Genomic DNA, 22,927 nt, shown 5'->3' on the forward strand with positions numbered 1-22,927 from the left:
TCTTTCAAACCACATGGTCCATTTTTCATATTTCATGTTCCATCTTCCCCTAACATTTGAAACGACATTCTGCCCATCAATCCTCTGCTGACTCTCAGAGAAATTCCAACAGTCCCATTCCCCCCTCTTATTAATTACCTGTATTCCATTCTCCCTCGCATGCTGGTCAAATTCACCCTGAATTGTTCTACACTAAAGGTAATTGCTAGTAACCACTTACTTGCAACTCCACACAGACAGCGCCAGAGATCAATTGAATCTGGGTCTCTGGTGACGTGAGGCAGTAACTCTACCACCTGCACTTCTGTGCTGCCCCAACGTAGACGCATTGGGAATCAGAGTCAAACCCAGATATCTAGAGTTGTGTGCTGAACCGATTCCAATTACAATATGGCTTTACTTTGCTTCCAGTTTTGTAAAAGTGTTTAAATTATAGAACACTTCTCACATATTACAATGTGGTGATTTTGCACGCAATTTATAATGAATGTTTCGCATCTCACAAGAGCCCAAAATCCCAGATTGAGATTCCAATGTTGAACTCTAGTGGCACTCCCTGGTCTTCTTTAAACAAGACCTCTCTGTCAAACCTTTTACCTGATCACACAGCATTTGCCACAATGCCCTGGAGGCTCAGCCCAGGTTAAGCATTGCCGTCCATGGTACAGATTCAAGCCTCCACTCCCCGAGCTGCAGGCAGGGCCAGAACAACAGGGGCAGTGCAGTACATGGTCAATTTCATGGATAAAAGTGGGAGGAGAATAGAAAGGCAAACGAACCAGTCTCTTAGCATCGGATAAATCCAAACACAAAAGAGCTGGGCAGAGCACCCAGCCTGAGGGCAGTCACCAGGTGCTTTTGTTTTCCTCACTGCTGAAAAATTATTGCAAAGTTTATTAGGTAGTGGACTTATATTAGGAGGCACAGAATTATATGAAGAGGGGTTCTTCTACTTTTAAAAAGAACTAAGTGCAAAAACGTAGCGGCACTGTGGCGCAGTGGTAGAGTTGCTGCCTTTACGGTGCCAGAGACCCTGGATTTATCCTGACTATGAGTGCTGTCTGTACGGAGTTTGTACGATCTCCCCATGACCCACGAGGGTTTTCTCCGGGTGCCCCGGTTTCCTCCCACACTCCAAAGAAGTACAGGTTTGTAATTTACTTGGCTATGGTAAAATTGTCCCCCGTGTGTATGATAGTGATCGCGTGCGGGGATTGCAGGTTGGCATTGACCGAGAAGGGTCTTCTTCCGCTGTCTCTCTAAACTAAACTAAAAGTCAGCTGTAACCTCTACGCTGTGATGGTGGTAAGGGACTAGACCTCGGTTACCTACTAGAATCACCTGATGCTGACTATCAGGGCATGTAGCCCAGGCTTGGGGACATTTTCCTCAGATTGTATTAAGTTAGGTGGAAACAATCTGATCCCTGGTTCGATTCTAACCTGCGACTCGTCCTCAGCTCTACCTACATCAGCAATGCTCTGCGTCTGGAATTCTACATCAGTAGAAATAGTTTGTGCTTGCATTGCATAACATTAACAGAAAAGGATGAAATGGGCTAGTCAGCTCTGATTCACGTCTCCAAACCAGATGTTCATGAATCCCTATCACAAAGTTATGATGACATTTTCCATTGTTTATTATATAAACCTCTTAATTAAATGCAAACTGCAAATGCAACGGTAGCTCTATCAAAATCAAATGTTGAAATTTATTTTAAATAGCAAGATTTCTCACCAAAAGGAACAATGCAAAGGCCAGGCCATTGTAACAGTGCAGTATGTAATTGTAACAGTGCAGTTTTCATTTTATTCCAGTCTGTATTAATTCCTCCCTAGTCCTGCTCAGCTTAGTCCTGAGCCCCTGAGATTTTTAGAGCACTAATCAATCGCACTTACCCTACTGATGAAAGTCGTAACAAAGTCAAAAGTCTTGATGAAGTTTTCATTCCCAAGACTTGCTGAAGTATCGACGACAAAGAAGAAATCAACCCTTCTCTTGGCCGCAGGTCCAAGAGTAAGGTCTGCAGAAATAAAAACACATCTATTCAGATACACTGCAGTACAATCTGGGCACACTGGTCTTGTTACAGGAAACATTTAGCGGGAATGGAATGTTATGTGAGGTTCCAGGCACTGTATGAAGGTTTATATTGAGGACAGTTCCAAACAATTGCACAAGATTCAACTCTGTTCAGCACTTCTTCGCAAAATAAACAGTCCACATCGATACCTGATAAGACCTAAACAACAATCAGGCATGTAGTGCCAAATGTAGGGCGGCACGGTGGCGCAGCGGTAGAGTTGCTGCCTTATTGCGAATGCAGCGCCGGAGACTCAGGTTCGATCCTGACTACGGGCGCCGTCTGTACGGAGTTTGTACGTTCTCCCCGTGACCTGCGTGGGTTTTCTCCGAGATCTTCGGTTTCCTCCCACACTCCAAAGACGTACAGGTATGTAGGTTAATTGGCTGGGCAAATGTAAAAATAAAAATAAAAATAAATTGTTCCTAGTATGTGTAGGATAGTGTTAATGTGCGGGGATTGCTGGGCGGCGCGGACCCGGTGGGCTGAAGGGCCTGTTTCCACGCTGTATCTCTAAAACAAAATTAAAATGATAAATACCATCAATGCCACTGATATGCTGGGCAATGACTACTTCCAACAGCTGCCCTTGAGATTCAATGGCATTGTTGTTCCTGCACCCCCCACCATTTCCATCCTGGGAGTCATCTTGGAGAAATATGGGTCATGGATCCATGGATTCGCTATGTACAGCAACAGAGCACATCCGAGGCCAGGTATCCTATGGATATCTATCCTATCCTATATCCCAACACCACAAGGCTTTTCTATAATCAGCAAGGCACAAGTCAAGATCATGATGGAATATCCTCCACTAGCCTGGATATCAGCTGCTCCAACAGCGTGCAACAATTTGATGCTGTCCAGAACAAAATAAGGTCGGGCATATGCAAATGGGACTAACGCCATTAAGCAACTTGGTCAACATGTTCAAGTTGGGTTGAAGGGCCTGATTCCATGCTATATAGCTCTCTGACTCTAGGTACACAAATATAGTCAGAATACTCGGCTCCAAGTCCCATAGATTTCCATTTGAGCAGTTATGAGATTCCCTGCGACCAACTACTATTTTGTGAATGGTTTTGGTTTCAAAATCAACTTGATATTTGTAATGAACATGCATAATGTTTGTGATCAAGTCAAACACTCCAGGTCTCACGATCCCATATAAAACACCAGCAAATGAAAACTAGACAACTTCAGTCGGATTTCTCCCCCTAATTTTCATACAAGGAAGGAAGCCAAATCTGGAATAAATTCCAACAGCAGTTGGTTGTGAATTGGTTGCAGAAAGTATCAATTAGATCAATTCAATCCGGAGAGCCCTGAGCCGTGACCTAAAGTGGGAGATGAGGTTTCCAGCTAACAATCTTATCATGATCCTAATTTGCCCATGTGTAGTAACACACTAGATCAGCTTGTAATAGCAGTAATAAACATCAGAAATGTATCAGTCTCACCATTAGTGCGTACTGTTGTCTCCAAGATGTCCAGTTCTCTTGTCAGGTCCTTCACGTTATCAAAAGCATATCTGTCTGTTCATCAATGGAAAGCAGTATTTAATAGGCAGGTAAACAGAAGGGCTTGCTTTCTGTTGCTTACTTTACTATTACTTTGTACAGCTAGTTCTGCTGCGATGCGTGTTTCCATAACTCAAATTAGTTATAATGTGATTGATGGATCCTGCAACTCTACTCATTGGTTATAGCACAGCTGTGATCAGGAAATCTATTTAAATAAGTGTTTCAAAAACACCAATGGCCTGTTATGCTACAACATGCCTTTATATAACATGAGGTTTCTCAGGAAGGTAACTATTGCAGCAACTTAACAGTATTCCCTTATCGAGTATCTGTACACTGTAAATGGTTTGATTGTAATTGTAATTATGTATTGTCTTTCTGGTGACTGGTTCGCATGCAACACAAGCTTTTCACTGTACCTCGGTACACGTGACCATAAACTAAACTGAAATGATAAACTAAAGTGATAACGTGGGGTTTATAGGTTAATTGTAGGGACTGGATGTGAAAGTGGAATAACATTGAGCTAGTGTAATGGTTGGCGTGGACACTGTGGGCTGAAGGGCCTGTTTAATGGTTGAGCTAGTGTAATGGTTGGCGTGGACACTGTGGGCTGAAGGGCCTGTTTAATGGTTGAGCTAGTGTAATGGTTGGCGTGGACACTGTGGGCTGAAGGGCCTGTTTAATGGTTGAGCTAGTGTAATGGTTGGCGTGGACACTGTGGGCTGAAGGGCCTGTTTAATGGTTGAGCTAGTGTAATGGTTGGCGTGGACACTGTGGGCTGAAGGGCCTGTTTAATGGTTGAGCTAGTGTAATGGTTGGCGTGGACACTGTGGGCTGAAGGGCCTGTTCCCCTGTATCTCTAAACCTGAACCTCTAAACCTAAAACTAAAACTGACTAATTTAAAGGGCGCAACGGTAGAGTTGCTGCTTTACAGCGCTTACAGTGCCAGAGACCCGGGTTCGATCCCGACTACGGGTGCCGTCTGTACGGAGTTTATACGTTCTCTCCGTGACCGCGTGGGTTTTCTCCAAGATATTCAGTTTCCTCCCACACTCCAAAGACATGCAGGTTTGTCAGTTAATTGGCTAGGTGTATGTTTAAATTATCCCTAGTGTCCAGGATAGTGTTAATGTGCGGGGTCCCTGGATGGTGCGGACTTGGTGGGCCTGTTTCCGCTCTGTGTCTAACCTAAACTAAAAGATACTTCTAATATAACAGGCTGTGTGCCTTGGCTTCATATCAATTCCTGTTACATCGCACGGCAGGAACAACTGCATTGCACAGGAAACTGTTTGCACGTATATTATAGCTGCCAAGTATATGTATGTGGCCTCCTCAAGATTAAGCTGCAAATCTGCTGATTACGCAACATTATGACACCCAATTTTGAATATATAATATATATACAACCAAGGTATAAATTGGTCTGTACTCAAATGTAAACCACATGCAAGCTTAACAATAAAGAGCCACGCTCTAAAGGTTGTGTAGGAAAATAACTGCAGATGCTGGTACAAATCGAAGGTATCACAAAATGCTGGAGTAACTCAGCAGATCAGGCAGCATCTAGGAGAGAGGGAATGGGTGAAGAAGGGTCTCGACCCAAAACGTCACCCATTCCCCCTCTCCTAGATGCTGCCTGACCTGCTGAGTTACTCCAGCATTTTGTGATACACTCTAAAGGTTTCTGCACTCTATGATCCCATGCTACCTGAATTTCTCCGACATTTTCTGTTCGCATTCCCGATTTCCAACATCTGCGTTTTTTTGTTTTTGAGCTAAAGAGCTTATGGATTGTTGAGTTGATTTCACTTCATAAATTCCTACTAATCAAGAGTAAAGGATAGCCTAGCTGGGCACGCTCTCATTTCACTCCTACCACCAGGAAGAAGGTACATGAGCCTGCAAACTGTGACCACCAGACTCAACAATAGCTTCTTCCCTGCAACTGATGTGCTTCCCACGTCATAACTTCAAAGAAATTCACCGACTGTAAAGAGATGTGGGATGCCCCCCCATGTCATTTTCTTTTAAAGGTCCACCTCCTAAGTTCTACGTTGCAACAACATGGGAGAACCACTTGTCTTAAAATACTTAAAGGAATTGGGGAGATAGAAAACAGATTTACTTTCACATCGTGGTTCCACTCCAGACCACTGGCCTGATGGCAAGCATCGGCGTTTTGATGAACCTCGTAAAATGTTTGCCCCACAGCTGTAATGCACCATCGACAATTCGTTAAACCTCGAGCCCGTTATTGTTGCACCAAAGGGAATTCCAGGGTTGGGACAGAATGTGGCTAAAGAGAGAAAGTACACCATTAGAGACCTTCTAATCAAAACTAGTTCTGCAGTTTGAGAATATCCGGCCAGGACTATGAAGACACACATTGATGGTGGCTGTTGAACATCTCCATACGAGATCTGGAGTACCATCAGCGCTTTGATTTTTAGATGAAATTTGAGTCTAAGTCAGACATGAAACTCTGGACTAAATCACTACCACAGCTTGCCAAGCCCTTGCATGCCCCAAATACCATATCTTGATAATTAGAAAATGACCCCATCCCAAAACATCACCTACCCATGTTCTCTAGAGATGCTGCCCGACCTGCTGAGTTAATCCGGTACAGTTTTCATTCACCTCGGCAAAGTTTTCCATCTTAACGCTCTCCAAGATGGAGTTAACAGTAGTGTGCGGAGGGTGAGGGGAGACTTTACAGAAGTATTTAAAATTATGAGCGGCATAAATCGGGTAGGCAGTCAGAACCTTTTTCCCCCATGATGGAAATGTCAAACACTGGAGGGCATAGCTATAAGATGAGGAGGAAAGTTTAATGGAGATCTGCGGGGCAAGTTTTATTTTTACAGAGAGTGGCGAGGGCCTGGAATTCGTTGCCAGGGGTGGTGTTGAAGGCAGATATGATTGTGGTGTTTAAGAGGCTTTTGATGAGTGGCATGTGGAAGTGCAGGGAATAGAGGTATATGTATCATGCACAGGTAGATGAGACCAGTTTAACTTGCCATCATGTTATAGGCGGGGGCCCGTTCCTGTGCCGTAACCGTCTGTGTTCTATGTTCTATGTTTTGTAATATATTAAACAATGCTATTGGTGTAACAGGATATGCTGTGTAATACTAAACAGGTAAACCTATATTATCATTGTCAAACTGCATTCTGTCCCTTAAAATGCATAAGAGTTTATGACTAAATAAATTTCTGCACTTAAAACAGATTCTAATGATTTAATGAAAGATATCCTAGTGTAAGAAAATAACTGCCATAGACTATAGCTCCGCCTTCAACACGGTCATCCCCACCAAGCTCAGGTGTGGGGTGTGGTGCTGCGGAGCTCTGTTTCAATCACTCGAACAAGTGAGTTTCTAAACATTTTTTTTGGAATTCGGAGGAGGTACAGCGGTACTCTAAACATCTTTGGGTATCGCTGCGATGCTACAGAAATCTTTTTAAAAGGTTTCTGTGAGTTTTGGGGCTGAAAGCGGTGTTATCAACTGACTGCTCAGCTCGCACTACTGAGGCTGGCAACCTGCCAGGAAACTGTGGCGCACAAAAAGGGGGAGAAAAACCTGTCTGGACTGATACACCTGCGCCCAGAACAACCCCCCCCCCCCCCCCCCCACACTGCCTCGTCGCTACTGACCGGACGGGTCTGGTTTTGGTGCGGTGTGGGAGTTTTCTACACCCTCGACCTTCTTCTGCGGCCTTGAGACCTGGAGCTGAAGGAGCCTCCTCTCTATCAGAGATAGGCTTCCAACAATAACAGACTGCAGGTGAATCCCTTTCGTTGCTGCAGGAGCAGCGAAGACCAGCGGGGATTGCTTGAGAAAGTCTGCAGCTCACCAGGGAACGCAGGAGAGCCGAGAAACCCGGGCCAAGAGGCCGTGACGCAGCAGTTTCTAGTGGGAGCCGCCATTATTGACGTTTGAGGCAACACCACTCGCCTCCCTCCCTTGAACTGTTCTACACTTGTTTGTGTGTTTGGACTTGGCCCCGTGCCTTTTGGATTGTCTTTGTGTATCAGTGTTTTTGTTTCACTGTAGTGCCTGACATCATGCAGGGTCAGCGTTCTGGGGGATCGGGGCCTTCGGGGAGTTATGCTAAGGCGGCTGCTTCAGCTGCTTCGGCTGCTCCTCTGGGGGCCCGGTTCCCCATGAGGAACCTACCCTTTGAACATGGGGTCAGGTGCTACATGCCCCCCCAAATGAACCTGGAGGACTGCGCGGCTGCTGTGGCAGCGGCAGCCAAGCCTGTAGGCATTGTGTATGTGGGAAAAATGTTTGGGAAGGGCGTGTTCTTTCTGGAGTCCGTTGAGGGGGTGAACGCGACTGTATGTAAAGGGGTCACAGTGGGTGGACTTTTCCTACAGGTCGAGCCCCTGGGGTCCACCGCGCAGCGGGTGGTCCTATCCAACGTCCCACCTTGCATCAAGAACGAGGCCCTCCTTCCCCACCTTCATACCCTGGGGAAGATCCTCACCGACATCACCCCAATACCCAAGGGGTTCCGCAGGAAGGACTTGCAGCACGTTCTCTCCCTCCGGCGCCAGTTGACAATGTTGCTGGACCGGGAGGAGGTGGTCGACGGGCGCTTCTGTGTCCAGCAGGATGGGCGAGACTTCACCATCTTCTGGACATCGGACCGCCCGAGGTGCCACGCCTGCAAGGAAGTGGGGCATATTCGGAGGAATTGCCCCAAATCCCGGGCGGAGGCCTCCGCCTCTGGTGCCACTAACCCCCCTCCCCCCCCCACTCCCACTCCCCCTGTAGTTGAGTCAGGGAACCCTGGGGATGGGGAGGGTCAAAAGAAGGGGGGCAAGGTGGCGAAGAAGATAAGGCACCTGGGGAACAAACCCCCCGGGGATAAGACTTTGCCACCCATCCCGTCACCTCCCGTTAGGGAGTCCGCAAGCCCCATAATCCAGCCAGGGGCGGAGGGGATTGGGCGGGAGGAGGGGGAACCGCAGACTAGGGTTGCTCAGGTGACCCCAGAGTCTGTGAGCTCCTCCCCTTCGAAAAAAAGAAGGAGGAATCTCTCCAGGGAGGAGCAGAAGGGGGACATAGGGGAATCTTCCAGTGGGGTGGGGAGTGCTGTGGTGGAGGATGACTCCTGGCCTCTGGTTCAGGCCCCGGTTCCATGCTCTGAAGGGGTTTCTGGGGATGGTGGTGATGGGGACCACTCGGGTGTAATGGAGCAGGGAGAGATTCCTGTTGGGGAGGGAATCCCAATTCATGCACCCGAGGAAGCCCAGGAGCAACCCACCCAGGACGAGGTTGAGAACACGCCTGTGGAGTTAGGGAATAGTAGGCGGGGAGGGGGAAGGGGAAACCAGCCCTTCTCTCCCGCAGGACCTGGCTCCAGAGGGACTCCCTGAGTCTGGGGCACCAGAGTCCACTCTGGGCCCAACTGGTGGAGGGATAGACCCCACTGTCAATGGTCTTGACTCCCCAGGTACACCCGAGGATGGCCCCTCTGCCACTGGCCCCACGGTGGGGACTGAGGTGGAGGTGAGACCAGAGGGTGGGGAAGAGGCAACCGCTGCGCAGAGTGGGGCGGGAGTCTCAAGCACAGAAGGTGTGTCCAAGGATGGGAATGGTGACTCCATCTGCAGTGGGGGGGTGGAAGAGGACTCCTCGGGCAATGAGTCAATGGATGTTCTCGCTGCCCCCGACGCCACTCCTCTCATTCCAGTGGAGGAGATCCGCGAGTTCATCGCGGCCACCGAAGGAGCCCAACATCGGCCCAAACTGGCCTCCCTCCGGTGGCCGAACTTACAAGGGGTCACCAGCTCCCTGAACCTCATCCTCAGAAGGAAGGGGAGGGGAAAGGGAGGGACGGGGGGTGAAGGGAGGGACGGGGGTGAAGGGAGGGATGGGGGTGAAGGGGAACGACCGGCGTCAGCTCAGGTCTTTCTTGGACGACCTGGAAAAGGACGCCGAGGCCCAGAGCAGCGTCGTTCCTGCTGGGGGTAGAGGGACCAGTAGAGCGTCCCTTGTTGCCAAGATCCGGAAGGTGAAACGCACTGCCAATCCATCTAGGGTCCGTAGCGGCAAAGGCGACTCTGCTGTCAGTGACCAGGGGACTGGTGAGGGGATCTAGTGTACTTCTGACATGGCGATCACCATAGCCAGTTATAACATCAATGGCAGCAGGGGGCCTCTCCGCAGGTTTAACCATCTCTCAACCCTGAGGGATGGGAAATATGCGGTGAGCTTCCTGCAGGAAACCCACACCATCCCAGGAGACGAGTCCACCTGGCTCCTGGAGTGGAGTGGTGAGGTCTTCATGAGCCACCTCAGCTCCATTTCCAGTGGGGTGGCCATTTTGCTGGCCCCGAATTTCCGGCCAGAAATCCTAAAGGTCCAGGAATTGGTGCCAGGCCGCTTGCTTCACCTGGCCGTGCGCCTGGATGGCGTGCCGTTGCATTTTGTCAACGTGTACGCCCCCAAGCCCGCCGTGTTGCAGATGTGCCTGTTCCGGGAGGTGTCTACCCTTTTGAGCTCCATCGACCCTGGCGACTGCGTGATCTTTGGGGGAGATTTCAACTGTACCCTCGAGGAAGGAGACCGTTCCGGTATCCAGCGCGGCCAGGAGTCGGTGAAGAAGTTGAAGGAGCTCGTGGGCTCCTTTGACTTGGTAGACACCTGGAGGAACCTCCACCCCGACTCCAGTGCCTTCTCCAGGAGGTCAGAGGGGGGTGGTTCTCGCATTGACCGCCTGTACATTTCTCGGGCGTACGTCTCCCGGGTCTCGGCGGCCTCCATGCGGCCGATGCCTTGCTCGGACCACCACCTGGTGTGGGCAGAGTTTACCCTGCTGCGCACGAGGGGAGGGTCCGTGTACTGGCACTTTAACAACCGGCTGCTGGAGGATCGCCGCTTCCGGGACTCGTTTGTGAGGTTCTGGACCGCTTGGAAGGGGAAGAGGGGAGGATTTCACTCCCTGCGGCTATGGTGGGACGTGGGCAAGGCCCACATCCGGCGTTTCTGTCAGGAGTACACTAGGGGGTCGACCAAGAGACGCGATTCCAAGGTCAGACAGCTCGGGAGTGAGCTGCTCGATTTGGATTCGCGTCTAAGTCAGACCGGTGGGGACCCGACCCTCTGGAGGGAATACCAGGAGAAGGACGCGCTGAAGGAGCTGCAGTTACAGCAATCCCGAGGCGCGTATGTGAGGTCGCGGATCCAAATGCTCCACGACTTGGACCGCGGTTCACCCTTCTTCTACTCGCTGGAGAAGTGGCGGGGAGTCCGTCAGCAGTTAGTGGAGCTGCTCGCTGACGATGACTCCCCCGTCACCGAACCAGAAGACATCAACGCGGCGGTTCGTTCCTTTTATGGGACCTTGTTTTCACCGGATAGCTCCGGCGTGGACGAGTGCAGTGATCTGTGGGAAGGTCTAACCACGGTCGGCCCGGAGGGTGCCGAGCGTCTGGACGCCCCCCTGACACTAGACGAACTGACCGCGGCCCTCCATCAGATTCAAAGGGGCAAATCCCTTGGCCTGGACGGCCTGACAGCAGAGTTCCTCCGCACTTTCTGGGGGACCTTGGGGGAGGACTACACCATGGTCCTGAGGGAGAGCCTGGCGACCGGGGAGATGCCCCTGTCTTGGCGGAGGGCTGTAGTGGTCCTTCTGCCCAAGAAGGGTGATCTCCGCCTACTAAAGAACTGGCGCCCGGTCTCCCTCCTCTGTACCGATTACAAGGTCTTTGCTAAGGCAATGGCCAACCGTCTGGGCCCAGTGCTGGCCCAAGTGATCCACCCTGACCAGTCTTACACAGTCCCGGGCCGGTCCATCCAGGACAATATCCATCTGGTCCGGGACCTGGTCTACCTGGCTCAGGAGACCGGTGTACCCACTGCCTTTCTCTCCCTTGACCAGGAGAAGGCTTTCGACAGGGTGGATCACGAGTATCTGGTGAGGACTCTGCGGGCGTTTGGGTTCGGACCGCACTTTGTGTCCCGGATCCGACTTCTATACGCCTCTGCGGAGTGCCTCGTCAAGGTCAACGGATCCTTGACGGCCCCCATTCTCTTCCGCAGAGGAGTACGTCAGGGCTGTCCCATGTCAGGCCAACTGTACGCCATCTGCGTGGAGCCATTCCTTAGTCTGCTTCGGAGGAGGTTGACGGGCATGGTTCTACGCGAGCCAGATATGGAGGTGGTCCTCTCGGTCTATGCCGATGACGTGCTCCTCATGGTCACTGACCCCGCTGATCTGCAGAGGATGCGCGAGTGCCAACGAGTCTTCTCGGCCGCCTCCTCTGCAAGGATCAATTGGGGGAAATGTTCTGGACTCTTGGTGGGTCCATGGCAGGTGGACTCCCTCCCTGAGGAGATGCGGTTTTTCACGTGGAGCACCACGCGCCTCCTTTACTTGGGAGTCTACCTGAGTCCCGTCGCGGAGACCTGGCTGGCGAACTGGCAGGAGCTGGAGTTGAAAGTCGTCGCCCGGCTTGGGCGCTGGTCAGGTCTCCTCAGCGTGCTTTCCTACCGGGGCAGGGTGTTGGTCATTAACCAACTCGTGGCTTCCCTGCTCTGGTACAGATTGACCACATTGGTCCCATCAGCCACTTTTGCTGGGATCATCCAGAAGAAGTTGGTGGACTTCTTCTGGGGCAACGGAAAGCACTGGGTCTCTGCAGCGGTCCTGAGTCTCCCGATTGAGGAGGGCGGGCAGTCGCTGGTGTGCATCCGCACCCAGTTGGCGGCTCTCCGCCTCAGGACTCTGCAGAGATACCTGTACTCGGAGCGTCCTCCCAGGTGGCACGTGCTGGCGACGCACTTTTTCCAACGGGGCCGCTGCAGGTACGCGGATCCCGATGGTGGGCGTCAGCCGTGCTATCCTGCTGGGAATGCCCGGCTTCTACCGGGACTTGCTGAGAGTCTGGAACCTGGTTGCTGTCGACCGGGCCCCCCCTCCGCTGACGGAGGGCGGTGGCCCAGGCGTGAGAGCAGCCGGCCCTTGTCCTGCCCCGCTGGGTGTCGGAGAGGCTCAAATGTGTGGAGTACCTGCGGCTGAGCAAACCCCCGCTCAGCCGGAAGTACTCGTCGGACCGAGGCGCCGTAATCCTTCCCGGGGGCCGGTCCCACACAACATGAGTCGCATTTCCTCGACACCCTTCATCTCCCTCCGAGACGCAGGGAGGCGTGTCCTGTACGGGCTCCTCCTCCACACCCTGCACTTCCTCGCCCTGGTCCACCGTCCGGACACTAAGTGGCGGTCAGTGTTGACTTCCGGTCGCGAGGTGACCCCACGGTGGGGGTCCCTCTACGCAGGAATTCTGCCCCTCTCCATCGGGGACCTGGGGTGGAAGATATTGCACCGAGGAGTCCCCTGCAACCTGTTCCTCGCGCGGTTCACAGACTCGCCAGCCGCCTGCCACTTTTGCGGGTTGGAAGAGTCTGTGTACCACGTGTACATGCAGTGTGTGAGGTTGCAGCCCCTGTTCCAATATCTAAAGGGGCTGCTCCTTGCTTTTTGGCTGCATTTTTCACCCACCATCCTCATCTTTGGACACCCTGTGCGTAGGGGAGAGGGTAGGGCCGAAGATGTCCTTGTTGGGTTGCTCCTGGGCCAGGCCAAGCTGGCCATCCGAGACTCACGGCGCCAGGCGGAAGAGGGCTCTGCCCGAGCCAGCTGCCTGCCCCTTTTCCGGGGTTACGTCCGTGCCTGGGTGGTGTTGGAGAGGGACTACGCGCTGTCCACGGGCACCCTGGAGGATTTCCGGGACCGCTGGGCACCGCGGGGGATTGGATGTATCCTGGATGGGGATTGTAATATAATTGTATGATAGTTTTAATAGGTATATTTGTTTGTATAATATTCTGGTGGTGGGTTCTGTTTTGGTTTTATTGTATTGTATATATTATTTTAATATTTGAATAAATATTTTTGATAAAAAAAAATTTTTTTTTAAAAAAAGCTCATCACCAAACTCCACCAGCTAGGCCTCAGCTCGTCGTTATGCGACTGGATCCTGGACTTCCTGCTGGAGCGACCGCAGGCAGTGAGAATGGGCCCGCACCTGTCCTCCACAATCACCCTGAGTACCGGCACACCACAGGGCTGTGTTCTGAGCCCCATGCTCTACTCCCTATTCACACACGACTGTGTTCCTGCATTCGACACCAACACTATTGTCAAGTTTGCAGACGAAACAACGGTGATCGGGCTGATCACCAACGGTGATGAAACAAACTATAGAGCGGAGGTGCAGAACCTGGCGGACTGGTGCTCGGATAACAACCTGTCTCTAAATATCACCAAGACCAAAGAGCTGATCATCAACTTCCGTAGGTCACACAACGGGGAATACGCCCCGATCTTTATCAACAGGGACTGTGTGGAGAGAATGTCCAGCTTCAAGTTTCTGGGCACTCACATTTCGGAGGATCTCACATGGTCCACTAACACTGCTGCACTGGTCAAGAAGACACAGCAACGACTGTTCTACCTAAGAACACTGAAAAAGTCTGGTCTACCCAAGAGCTGCTGACGACCCTCTACCGCTGCACCATAGAGAACATCCTAACGCATGGCATCCCTGTGTAATATCTCAGCTGCACGGAGGCAGAGAGGAGAGCTCTTCAGTGGGTAGTCCATAGAGCTCAGAGGACCATCGGAACACAGCTACCAGCCTTGGAGGGCGTCTACAACACACGATGCCTCAGAAAAGCCACCAGCATCCACAAAGACTCTTCACACCCCTGCAACAATCAGTTCGAACTTCTACCATCGGGCAGACGATACAAGGCCTTCTACGCCCGCACCTCCAGACTCAGGAACAGCTTCATCCCCAGGGCCATAGCTGCCATGAACCGATCCTGCTGAGCCGGATGGTCACATCACACAGTGAACCGGCACAGATCTACTTGCACTTTATTCTGTTTTAAAACTGTTCTAATTTGTTTCATTGGGTTGTTTAAATTAATACTGACTAGCTAATTAATTTATTGCATCGTATGGGAGGCGCAATCCCAATCTCGTTGTACCCCTGTACAATGACAATAAAGATACATTGTATTGTATTGTATTGTATTGTATTGCTCTAGTGCCATAGTGAGGCCCACCGGAAATTGGAGGGACAGCACCTCATATTTCGCCTGGGCAGCTTGCAGCCCAGCAGTATGAACATTGACTTCTCCAACTTTAGATAGTTCCTCTGTCCCTCTCTTCCCCTCCCCTTCCCAGTTCTCCCTCTATCTTCCTGTCTCCACCTATATCCTTTCTTTGTCCCGCCCCCCTGACATCAGTCTGAAGAAGGGTCTCGACCCGAAACGTCACCCATTCCTTCTCTCCTGAGATGCTGCCTGACCTGCTGAGTTACTCCAGCATTTTGTGAAATAAATAATGAAAGATACCCTGTTAATTGTGTAGCACATAATCTAATTTGAATAGAAGGAGTCATATAATGAAACACCCTAAGGTGTTATGTATAATAAACTGTAGTGTTCTGGGGCGTGACTCCTTATGTACGTTGGGTTACGCTGCATAACTCTGACAAGAGATCACGTATTAAATCACTAGAAGCAAACCGAAATTGCGAACTGTTATGCTAACTGCCGCGCAGTGTAAAAATTATAATAATAATGATAAATACCGTCAGTGAAACATCTGGGCACTTTCCCACTCCACTGACCATTTGGTAAACAGGTCCTTAAAGCCGATCCGACCAGCTTGAACCCATTATAGCATTGAAAGGAGATGGATTGATTGAACATGAAGACATTTTTATGGGGATGGTACGATCCAAACTCAAAATATTGAGGAGCAAGGCAAGTCAGTGCTGCAAAGTAATCGAGGAGAGAGTTACAATTGGTTACATCTGAAACCACATCATTCTAGCTTAGAATGTCACATGTACCGAGGTGAAGTGAAACGCCTTTGTTGCGTGCTAAACCAGTCAGCAGAAAGACAATAGATGATTACAATCGAGCCATCCACAGTGATGATAGATACATGATCAAGGGAATAACGTGAATTACATTTAGTGCATGAGATGACACTCAGTCTATGTTTCGGAGTTTATATGGTGGGGGTTATGAACATGTGTTTATAGATTCAATCCATATTAAAAAAATGTGTTGTGTTCTAGGCAATAATTAAAGGATATAATGAAGCAAAGGGAAATAATTCTCTCTCTCTCTCTCTGGGCCAGTCATGAGCTGTGGTTGAATGGAATGAAGGAGTTGAATGGAAATCTTGTGTTTTTTCACAAATGTCAGGGTTATTTTCATAATTCAGGCCTAGATTACACTGTAACATGGCAAGGATGGTAAATAACAGTGCTGTTAGTGACACACACCGTACTACGTTAAAGTGCAATAAATGCAGGGGCAACCTTTGGCTGGAATGTTGGAGTTCCCAGTGCATTTCAAGGATAAGCTGAACGCCAACATTCTTATAGACAATAGACAATAGACAATAGACAATAGACAATAGGTGCAGGAGGAGGCCATTCGGCCCTTCGGCCCTTCGAGCCAGCACTGCCATTCAATGTGATCATGGCTGATCATTCTCAATCAGTACCCCGTTCCTGCCTTCTCCCCATACCCCCTGACTCCGCTATCCTTAAGAGCTCTATCCAGCTCTCTCTTGAATGCATTCAGAGAATTGGCCTCCACTGCCTTCTGAGGCAGAGAATTCCACAGATTCACAACTCTCTGACTGAAAAGGTTTTTCCTCATCTCAGTTCTAAATGGCCTACCCCTTATTCTTAAACTGTGGCCCCTTGTTCTGGACTCCCCCATCATTGGGAACATGTTTCCTGCCTCTAACATGTCAAGTCAAGTCAAGTCAAGTCAATTTTATTTGTCACATACACATACACGATGTGCAGTGAAATGAAAGTGGCAATGCCTGCGGGTTGTGCACAAAAAGATCCAACCCCTTAAGGTCCAACCCCTTAATAATCTTATCCGTTTCGATAAGATCTCCTCTCATCCTTCTAAATTCCAGTGTATACAAGCCTAGTCGCTCCAGTCTTTCAACATATGACGGTCCCGCCATTCCTGGAATTAACCTAGTAAACCTACGCTGCACGCCCTCAATAGCAAGAATATCCTTCCACAAATTCTTCAACTCAGTTTGATGAAATTGCTCGATCTGACATTGAATTAAAATAACAAAACTGTGCTGTAAGTAAAACACTAGGATGTGGCAGATCTAAAAGGTTAAAGAACTTTCTTGGGGATGGTGAAGTTGGTGATAACCATCAAACGCGAGTAAGGCTGTAATCTGGCACCCCTTTGTCATTTGGAACCATTGACATCCATAGCAGTATGAAGGGTGGAAGTAAATCACTGAATGGAGAAATTCTCAGCAAATTATTATGTCCCCACTTTTGCCTTCATTAGTCTATTTCTTATAACATCAACACTGATATGATGAGAAGTTGCTACAAATGCAGAGCAGTTGAGATGTGCGAACCTCAACTCGGTTCAAAGTAACATCCAGCATGTTCCTTATCCCTGCAAGGGGATTAACAGACTAGATAAAGACTAACCTTGGCACGATGCTCTATGAGCAACTTCACGATATGCATTTCTCAGACGACTCCACTTCCCGTCCGAGCCACAGTATCTCCAGCTGACAGGGTGGGGCCGGAATCCCTCAGGACAAACGTAAGTCATCACACTTCCTTCCACTCGATTCTCCGGCCACTTGATCCATCCGCCTTCAATTTCTTCATCATTAGGGCAGAGGTTATCTTCTACAATGTTCGGCGTAAAAGCATTACAGATGAGTACATTTAATCTGCTTAATACGATTCTCCAATAAATGTTCTCCTCTCGACAAGGCACGTTTATTCTTCTAATCAGTACCTTTCCTTCAAAAGTGTCAGCACCTCTCTCCCTGCAATACTTTCCATCTTTACACCCTGGAGTGTAATCAAGGTATTCGAATTACAGAGAATCCAAAACATGTTCTCACCTATTGACATCAAATCAGTACTCAACAACCCATACTTTCCGGAAGAAATGGAGAAGCCATGGTATAACGATTAGGAAAGGGATCCAGGGCTAATTTCATTTTCAATTTCCTCACTAAAAGATACCTAAATGAATTACACCATCATCACTCTCTCCGAGGCTGACATTGGCCTGTACATTGAGGCTTTTCTGCATACAGATCCTTGCAAAAGGGCTTTCTCAAGATCTGATTTGCCAAGAAAGGCGATATTCTGTAAAATAGGGATGGCACGGTGGCGCAGTGATAGAGTTGCTGCCTGACAGCACCAGAGACCCGAGTTCGATCCTGACTACGGGTGATTGTCTGTACGGAGTTTGTACCTTCCCAGTGACCTGCGTGGGTTTTCCCCGAGATCTTCGGTTTCCTCCCACACTCCAAAGATGTCCAAGTTTGTAGATTACATTTACATCAATGATCTGGATGATGGTGTGGCAAATTGGACTAGTAAGTATGCAGATGATACTAAGATAGGTGGTGTAGTTAATAATGAAGTAGATTTTCAAAGTCTACAGAGACTTGGGCCTTTTGGAAGGGTGGGCTGAAAGATGGCAGATGGAGTTTAATGCTGATAAGTGTGAGGTGCTGCATTTTGGTAGGACAAATCAAAATAGGACGTACAGGGTAAATGGTAGGGAATTGAGGAATGCAGTGGAACAGAGGGATCTGGGAATAACTGTGCATTGTTCCCTGAAGGTGGAATCTCATGTGGATATGGTGGTGAAGAAGGCGTTTGGTATGCTTGCCTTTATAAATCAGAGCATCGAATATAGAAGTTGGGACGTAATGTTAAAATTGTACAAGGCATTGGTGAGGCCGAATCTGGAATATGGTGTGCAGTTCTGGTCGCCAAATTATAGGAAGGATGTCAACAAAATAGAGAGAGTACAGAGGAGATTTACTAGAATGTCGCCTGGGTTTCAGCACTTAAGCTATAGAGAGAGATTGAACAGGTTGGGTCTTTATTCTTTGGAGCGCAGAAGGTTAAGGGGGGACTTGATAGAGGTTTTTAAAATTTTAAGAGGGACGGACAGAGTTGACGTGGGTAAGCTTTTCCCTTTGAGAGTGGGGAAGATTCAAACAAGGCGACATAACTTCAGAATTAAGGGACAAAAGTTTAGGGGTAACATGAGGGGTAACTTTTTTACTCAGAGGGTGGTGGCTGTATGGAATGAGCTTCCGGTGGAAGTGGTGGAGGCAGGCTCGATTTTATTATTTAAGAGTAAATTAGATAGGTATATGGATGGGAGGGGATTGGAGGGTTATGGTCTGAGAGCAGGTAGATGGGACTAGGTCGGAGAAAGTGTTCGGCATGGACTAGAAGGGCCAAACTGGCCTGTTTCCGTGCTGTAATTGTTATTATGGTTATATATGGTTATATTAATTGTGTAGGAAAGCTGCCTGGCCCGCTGAGTTACTCCAGCATTTTGTGTCTACCTTGTAGGTTAATTGGCTTGGTATAAAATGGTAAATTGTCCCTAGTAAGGTAGTGTTAATGTGCGGGGATCGCTGGTCGGCGCAGACTCGGTGGGCCAAATGGCCTGTTTCCGTACTCTCTCTCTAAACTAAACACCTAAGTAAAAAAATAAATATAAGCAGGAGGAAGCCAATTGACCCATCTAACCTCCTGCCTCACTCATTAGAGTCAGCATTGTATCCTCACTGCCTCGTTCCTGCATGAAACGGGTGTCAGGGGTTATGGGGAGAAGGCATGAGAATGGGGTTAAGAGGGAGAGATAGATCAGCCGTGATTGAATGGCGGAGTAGACTTGATGGGCCGAATTGTCTTATTCTGCTCCTATTACTAATGACCTTATGGAACCTATGTTTCTTTATCTCCAAAATATCAAAAATATCTATAAAGCTACACTCCACAACTATTGGCACATACTATTCATGGGATTTGTATATTGTAATCACAGCCCCTGCTTTCCCCACCCTTTCCTCAGTTAGAATCTGTCCTAGGTGGCTCTTCTACTTTTGCACGCTAGTTTATTCTTGGTCCATTTACATCCTAACCGCTACTATCACTACCATCTCCCCTTACTTTGACTTTGACATTATCCTCTTTCGTGAGTCCAGTTGCAAGTAACTCATGTAACATTCAAGTCTTGCGCCTCTTCCAAAAACCTTTGTGTTTTTCCTAGTCGAGCCCACACTCTCCCTCTGCCTTTTTATCAGCTATATATTTCAATTTCAGTCCACCTTTTTATGTTTGGTCTCCAAACAATTGCTGAACCAGACTTGATCCTTATATTAATCGAACTTTTTTTTCCCCCTGTTTCATTGCTTTAGTCACCCAAGGATCTATAGTGGTAAATATCTTTCCTTCTCCCCTTGTTGGCTTGTCCAGTCTGAACCCCATCTTCTCTTTGATGTCCACCCTTGTTGTCTGCTTTGTCAGTTTTTGTATCCACTCCACTTGCAACAGTTCACTTTTCCGATCACTAAAAGTAGTTTGCTTCTGAATGAGCATATTTCATATTTGAATGCTTTTATTTTTTTACCGTAGCTAATCCAACCCTGAATATCTTTAGTTTTAGTTTAGTTTAGAGATACAGGGCGGAACCAGGCCCTTCGGCCTACCGGGTCCTCGCCGACCAGCGATCCCCACACATTAACACTATCCTACACCCACTAGGGGCAATTTTTACATTTACCAAGCCAATTAACTTACAAACCTGTACGTCTTTGGAGCGTGGGAGGGAAGCAAAGATCTCGGAGATCTCTCCCACGCAGGTCACGGGGAGAATGTACAAACTCCGTACAGACAGCGCCAGCAACTCTACTGCTGTGCCACTGTGGCCGCCTAAATCTAATCACACTGAATCTTGTGACCACTTTTTCTTCAAACACTTCCCAGTGAAACGAGTTGCACTTCTCCTGGATCATACCTGAAAACCTCCTTCATCTTCATTCCCTCAGAAGCTTAGAAATCAAACACATTCTCAGTTCATGGATTCTCTGTCACCTTTTCAGATTTCCTTTGGATACCCAAAGTCTGGATACCTAAATCTTACATTAGAGAAAATAGTAATAATACTGCACAAATTAAAATAAACTTATGGCTTCATTTAGAAACATAGAAACATAGAAAATAGGTGCAAGAGTAGGCCATTCGGCCCTTCGAGCCTGCACCGCCATTCAATATGATCATGGCTGATCATCCAGCTCAGTAACCTGTACCTGCCTTCTCTCCATACCCCCTGATCCCTTTAGCAAAAAGGGCCACATCTAACTCCCTCTTAAATATAGCCAATGAACTGGCCTCAACTACCTTCTGTGGCAGAGAATTCCACAGACTCACCACTCTCTGTGTGAAGAAATGTTTTCTCATCTCGGTCCTTAAGCTGTGACCCCTGGTTCTGGACTCCCCCAACATCGGGAACAATCTTCCCGCATCTAGCCTCTCCAACCCCTTAAGAATTTTATATGTTTCTATAAGATTTAAGGTATCAAAGAAGCACCATACCACATATCGCAACAGGCCACAGCCCAATCATCAGAACCATTAACGCCATATCATGTCCACGCTGTCTGGTCGTGTGAAATGCCATGTTTAAATGTACAGGCATCAGCAGAGAGCAATGATTTAAAATCCGATTTACAGAAAATGAACACTCTCTTTGGTTAATCATTATCGTCTAACCAGCTTTGAGGCATATTTTCTGATCTTGATGTTTGTTTTTCTGTTTGAAAGCTAATCATTGATGATTCTGTATAAGGGGGAATGTGGGCCACGAGAGAGAGTGGGAAACACATGTACTTCGATCCGATCCTTTCCGGTAACTTCTCTGCAACTGCTAGATAAATTCCAAGCCCATAGCTGGAAATGCCTGTGAAAGTTCCTTCTGTACCTTTAGACCTCAGAGATACAGCGTGGAAACAGGCCCTTCGGCCCACCGAGTCCGAGCCGACCAGCAATCACCCCGTACACTAACACTATCCTACACACTAGGGGCTATTTACAATTTACAGAAGCCAATTAACGTACAAACCTGTACATATTTGGAGTGCTGGAGGAAACCGGAGCACTCGGAGAATATCCATGCGATCAAAGGGAGAACGCATAAGCTCCGTCCAGCAGGGGTGCCGTGCTGTATGGAGCTGCTCCAGTACCTCTAGAAACAAAAGCCAAAATAAACAGCCGGGAATTTGAACTAGCGGGGAATTTAACAGCGGCCGCTCCGGCACCTACAAAATGACCACTGCGACACTGGTACCGTCAGCACCCGTAGTCAGGATTGAACTCGGGTCCCTGGTGCAACTCTACCGCTGCATCGCCCACTGTACCTCTTCAGTGCAATGGCATCTTTCCTGTAACGTGGTGCCAGTACTCCAACCGTTGGCCCTTCGTACCCACTCTGCCGGTGTGTGGGTATGGATTCAGATCAATGACAACGTTAAGGGCTGGGATGTCTCTTCATTTTTATTCTATAGAGTGAGAGAACACGAAACCTGGAGACGACGAGTCCAGAGAAAGAAATGTCTAAGTCCGGGACGGGACCCCCTGTGCCCCCATCCTCTGTACTGTCCGTATCCTCATCCTGATACAGGATAAGAGGAATGCACACATGTGGATACTTGCTCCTTCCTGGGATGTCTGAAAGGGCCCTACAGTCAATGAACCACAACCTTTGCTGGAATGTGACTGAACGACCAACACACACACAGCAAACCCCTCCTTACACACCGCACTGAGGAAAAGGCCAGGTGTGGATCCGTGATATTTGCAGCGGGGCAAATGTTTACTTGGACCTGGGGAGAACTGAAATATTGCCTTGGTCTCTTTTACATCCAGCCAAGGCCAATAGGGAGGCCAGTGTAATATGAATGATGGCACTATTGGCCGTACAGGCAGCACTCTGTAAGAAAAAAGGTCCCAGTCTGAAGAAGGGTGTCGACCCGAATGGGTCTCACCCAATCCTTCTCTCCAGATGCTGCCTGTCCCGCTGAGTTACTCCGGCTTGTTGTGTCTGTCTTTGGTTTACACCAGCATCTGCAGTTCCTTCTTACACACTCTGCGTACTTAGTTCAGGTTTTGTGCTTCATGTGTCTGCAGAGGGATTTAAATCCAGAACCTAGAGGCTGTGGATGCATCAGATCCAAGTCGTAGTGGACACGGAGGGGGTTTCTGGGCAGCACACGTAACGTTGTAAAGTCCTCATGCACGGCAGTAGCAACGGACAGAGGAAAGACAGAGGAGCCAGTGAGCGGGTTCTCCACCCGCAGGCTCAGACTGACTCAGTACCGTCCACTGGTTGGTTCACAACCTATCTCTGGTAAATATAACAGTGTACAGTATTGAGTCAGTCTGCCAGAAGC

General features: G+C 48.7%; 1 protein-coding gene across 1 annotated transcript in view; it reads right to left on the bottom strand.

The window, feature by feature from the left end:
* Positions 1-21,227, bottom strand: part of LOC144606407 (complement factor B-like) — a 48,374-nt gene extending 27,147 nt beyond the window's left edge. The window contains exons 1-6 of the mRNA XM_078422459.1: positions 21,075-21,227; positions 17,139-17,345; positions 15,234-15,419; positions 5,739-5,909; positions 3,544-3,618; positions 1,899-2,023 (exon numbers count right to left, since the gene is read on the bottom strand). Of these exons, the coding sequence (XP_078278585.1) occupies positions 1,899-2,023; positions 3,544-3,618; positions 5,739-5,909; positions 15,234-15,419; positions 17,139-17,345; positions 21,075-21,177 (867 nt within the window). The 5' untranslated portion in view covers positions 21,178-21,227. The remainder of the gene's footprint in view (positions 1-1,898; positions 2,024-3,543; positions 3,619-5,738; positions 5,910-15,233; positions 15,420-17,138; positions 17,346-21,074) is intronic.
* Positions 21,228-22,927: the final 1,700 nt, after the last annotated feature.

Source organism: Rhinoraja longicauda, chromosome 26, assembly GCF_053455715.1.
Source record: "Rhinoraja longicauda isolate Sanriku21f chromosome 26, sRhiLon1.1, whole genome shotgun sequence".
In the NCBI taxonomy this organism is placed as follows: domain Eukaryota; kingdom Metazoa; phylum Chordata; class Chondrichthyes; order Rajiformes; family Arhynchobatidae; genus Rhinoraja; species Rhinoraja longicauda.